Source organism: Notothenia coriiceps, unplaced genomic scaffold, assembly GCF_000735185.1.
Source record: "Notothenia coriiceps isolate Sejong01 unplaced genomic scaffold, NC01 NC01_scaffold00001137, whole genome shotgun sequence".
Taxonomy (NCBI): Eukaryota; Metazoa; Chordata; class Actinopteri; order Perciformes; family Nototheniidae; genus Notothenia; species Notothenia coriiceps.
Window position 1 is genome coordinate 1 of NW_011333838.1, and position 3,427 is coordinate 3,427.

The window sequence follows — 3,427 nt, forward strand, 5'->3', positions numbered from 1 at the left end:
TCCTTCTGTCTCTTTCCTTTATGAAGTGCTTGTTTTTCTGTTGTAACAGACTCAGATCTTTGACCTACATCAGTGCTGCAGGTTATCTGTCCTTCAGCTGGAAATTGATTGATTCTGTTAAATGCTATAACCCTCTATTAAATAACACAACTTTGTTTTAAACTTGTATTTGTTCATTTCTTACCAGAAGGTGATTAAGTGTGTGATTTGCACCACATGCAGGATGTTGCACACGTTCATGTCTCTCTGTGTCTCTGCTAGATCTTCCACGACGTTGCCTACAAGGCGAAGGACCGGACGGACCTGCTGTCGGGGATCGATGAGTTCCTGGATCAGGTGACCGTCCTCCCGCCGGGGGAATGGGACCCCAGCATCCGCATCGAGCCCCCGAAGAGCGTCCCCTCCCAGGTGAGACCGGTGTCTTCCCATTTCGCCCCTTCTCGTTTCGCCCCTTCCCAATTCGCCACTTCGCCCATTTCGCCCCTTTTTTACATTAGGCCACATATACGAAATGATACTTGTTTTTCTTGGTCGTGGGTTTTAGGGTTAGGGTTATGGTTAGGATTTATAGATCTAATGATGCATCCCATGAAGCATTGCATGAAGGCTGTTGTTGGGGCTTCATGGGAAGGGGCGAAAGGGGAATAAACCGGTGAGACCGCATTCAATTCAAACTCATCTCTGAACCCCACCATGTTCTGAACAGACAATATTCATTGGTACCGTCGAATCGGGGATACAGGGTCCCACGAAGTCAGACTGAAGCTCTCCTGTGTGCACCGATCAATCCTCACGTTAAATACAGAGTTTCATCCCAGATCTAATGTATGTTAGAGGGTCTTGAACATGTGTCTCTTCAGTGATCGTGATGTTATCTCAAATATCTGTTTCCCTTGAACTGTGTTTTAATATTTGTCCTTGTTTGATGTTGCAAATGGAGCTGCTGTGATGCAAGTACAATCAGACTTGATCTGACATTCATTACTCGGACAAATAAGGCCTTAAATGGTATCAACATGTGTTAACTTAATCAACTTCGATATGGTAAGTTAATATTCAAATCATGGGTAGTTCTTTAAAGGGTAAAGACATAGACGGAAGAAACTTTTTTTTTTCTGGTAGGTTATTTGCCAAAGCTGGAAACTAATTATGGCATTTAGGCTACCAGATGTAGACCTTTTTAATTTAATATTAAGGCCAACTTCTCAGACTGTATATCGACGTATTTTACCGCCAATCACAGGAGTGTTGTGTATTAGAAGTGTTGAGAAATGTTTCTATGGATACCTGCAATTCCTGAAGGCAACGTGACTACGGAAGACCTGTCACTCATGATTCCAAGCCCCTCTCTGCTAAGCCCCGCCCTCCACGAAACATCACGGCCAAAAGTCTAAAAGCGAGAAAAAGTTGAATCTGAAAGCATAAAATCTGCTTGTGAAAAAAAGCATGATTCAAGTATCAAAATATAAATAAAAGTTAAATGTGAAAAAATATGATTTAATCAAAGAAATTGCTAAATGGATTTGTTTATGTTTAACTTGAAAAAACGTTTCAAATACTTGCTTTAGTTTGAATTCATCATTGTATTTTCCAACTTTTGACACAGATTTAGCTCCATATAAAATAAAACATCAGACCAGAACATTGTAGAATACTCTCAGTGATAAATCAAATGGTTTCTTCTTGTACATTTCAGAAAGCTGAGCATATTCAATATCAACTTTAAATCTCTTCCTGCAGGAGAAGAGGAAGTTGCCGTCGGCGCAGAATGGCTCCGCCCACAACTGTGACATCATCAAGGAGTCGGAGCATCAGGCGGGGCCAGAGCTGCAGAGGACGGGCCGGTGTGCAACAAATACCTTTTAACACGTCTATAGCCTATGTACTCTATGTAGTTTAAAAATGACAGAAAAGCATAAACATACCGCCTATGATTTATGTATGTTTAAGTGTTAATATTACAAAGATGGTAAAAGGTATCAATATAATCTTTGCTTTATGGCATGCTTTGCCTCTCTGTGAACATCTAGTCCACATTTGGTGACATTCTGATCCTTATTTATGGAGATACATCGGGATAAAGCCAACACGGCCCCCTTCAGAGGAGCCCACATTTCCACTCTTTTCTGTTATGGAAAAGTTCTAGACATGAACCAAAAATAATAATTTTGCAGTAAAATATTTGTATACAACCATCTGTTTCATATACTAGACATGTTAAAGGTCTCCTATCATGCAAAATATATTTTCTACATCACTATGTGTCCCCTGTGTGTCCCCGGTGTGTCCCCGGTGTGTCAGGAGACTCTCAAAGTGTCAGAAAATAAACCCCTCTCTCTTTTCCTCCGTACCCAAATCTCTAAAAACGGGGGAACAACGGAGCTGATCCGATTTGCGTCCGATATGACGTAATATCGGAAATGTGGGCTGGCTTTACACCCACGGGCCAATCAGAAACGTTGCTGTCAGAAACAATGAGACGTGTTCTGGAAGTAATATGGTCTGTGTTTACATTAGCATGCTAACACTCAGAGCTAACCTGTACTGGAGAGAGTCTGTGTGAAGAAGCAGGAAATCAAAAGGAAGTCACCTTGTGGTAAACCTGAGAGAGAGAAAGAGTTTGAGCTCCATCCTGTTTCAGAGAGAATCCTTGATGTGGTTTGGAACATGATGTGGAGTTTCATCACGGCAGCATTTAGCTGAGTTTCTGCTGGGAGAGTTCTGAGCAGGCACATGGTCCCCCTCTTCTTCTTTTTTTATAGCAATGAAAAAACATGGTTGTGGTTTGTTCTACCTCGAGTAGGGGTACCTCAACTTTTCGGGTCCTCTGCTGTTAGTCTTTTTACACTTCAGTTATCCCGCAGTAACAGAGTTTTGTTTTAAAGCCTTCCTCTCCTCGTCTGAAGGGTTTTCGGGGGTTTGGTGAACGACGTCCGCAGGAAGATCCCGTTCCTGTGGAGCGACGTGCGGGACGCCGTCAGCCTGCAGTGTGTCGCCTCCGTCCTCTTCCTGTACTGCGCCTGCATGTCTCCCGTCATCGCCTTCGGGGGGCTGCTGGGGGAGGCCACCAAGGGGAACATCGTAAGAACACACTCCACCCACCTTGTCTCTACATCAACATGTGTCCCCTCTTCTTCATGTCTCTTCTTCATCAACATGTGTCCCCTCTTCTCCATGTCTCTTCTACATCAACATGTGTCCCCTCTTCTTCATGTCTCTTCTACATCAACATGTGTCCCCTCTTCTTCATGTCTCTTCTACATCAACATGTGTCCCCTCTTCTTCATGTCTCTTCTACATCAACATGTGTCCCCTCTTCTACATCAACATGTGTCCCCTCTTCTTCATGTCTCTTCTACATCAGCATGCATGTGTCCCCTCTTCTTCATGTCTCTTCTACATCAACATGTGTCCCCTCTTCTTCATG

General features: G+C 43.2%; 1 protein-coding gene across 1 annotated transcript; it reads left to right on the top strand.

The window, feature by feature from the left end:
* Positions 1–261: 261 nt before the first annotated feature.
* Positions 262–3,081, top strand: LOC104959438 (sodium bicarbonate cotransporter 3-like; the record flags this gene model as incomplete). The annotated part of the gene is made up of 3 exons (XM_010787337.1): positions 262–408; positions 1,741–1,844; positions 2,907–3,081. Coding segments are annotated over 3 exons (426 nt in total), but the record flags the coding sequence as incomplete, so codon positions are not given.
* Between the last annotated feature and the right edge of the window lie 346 nt (positions 3,082–3,427).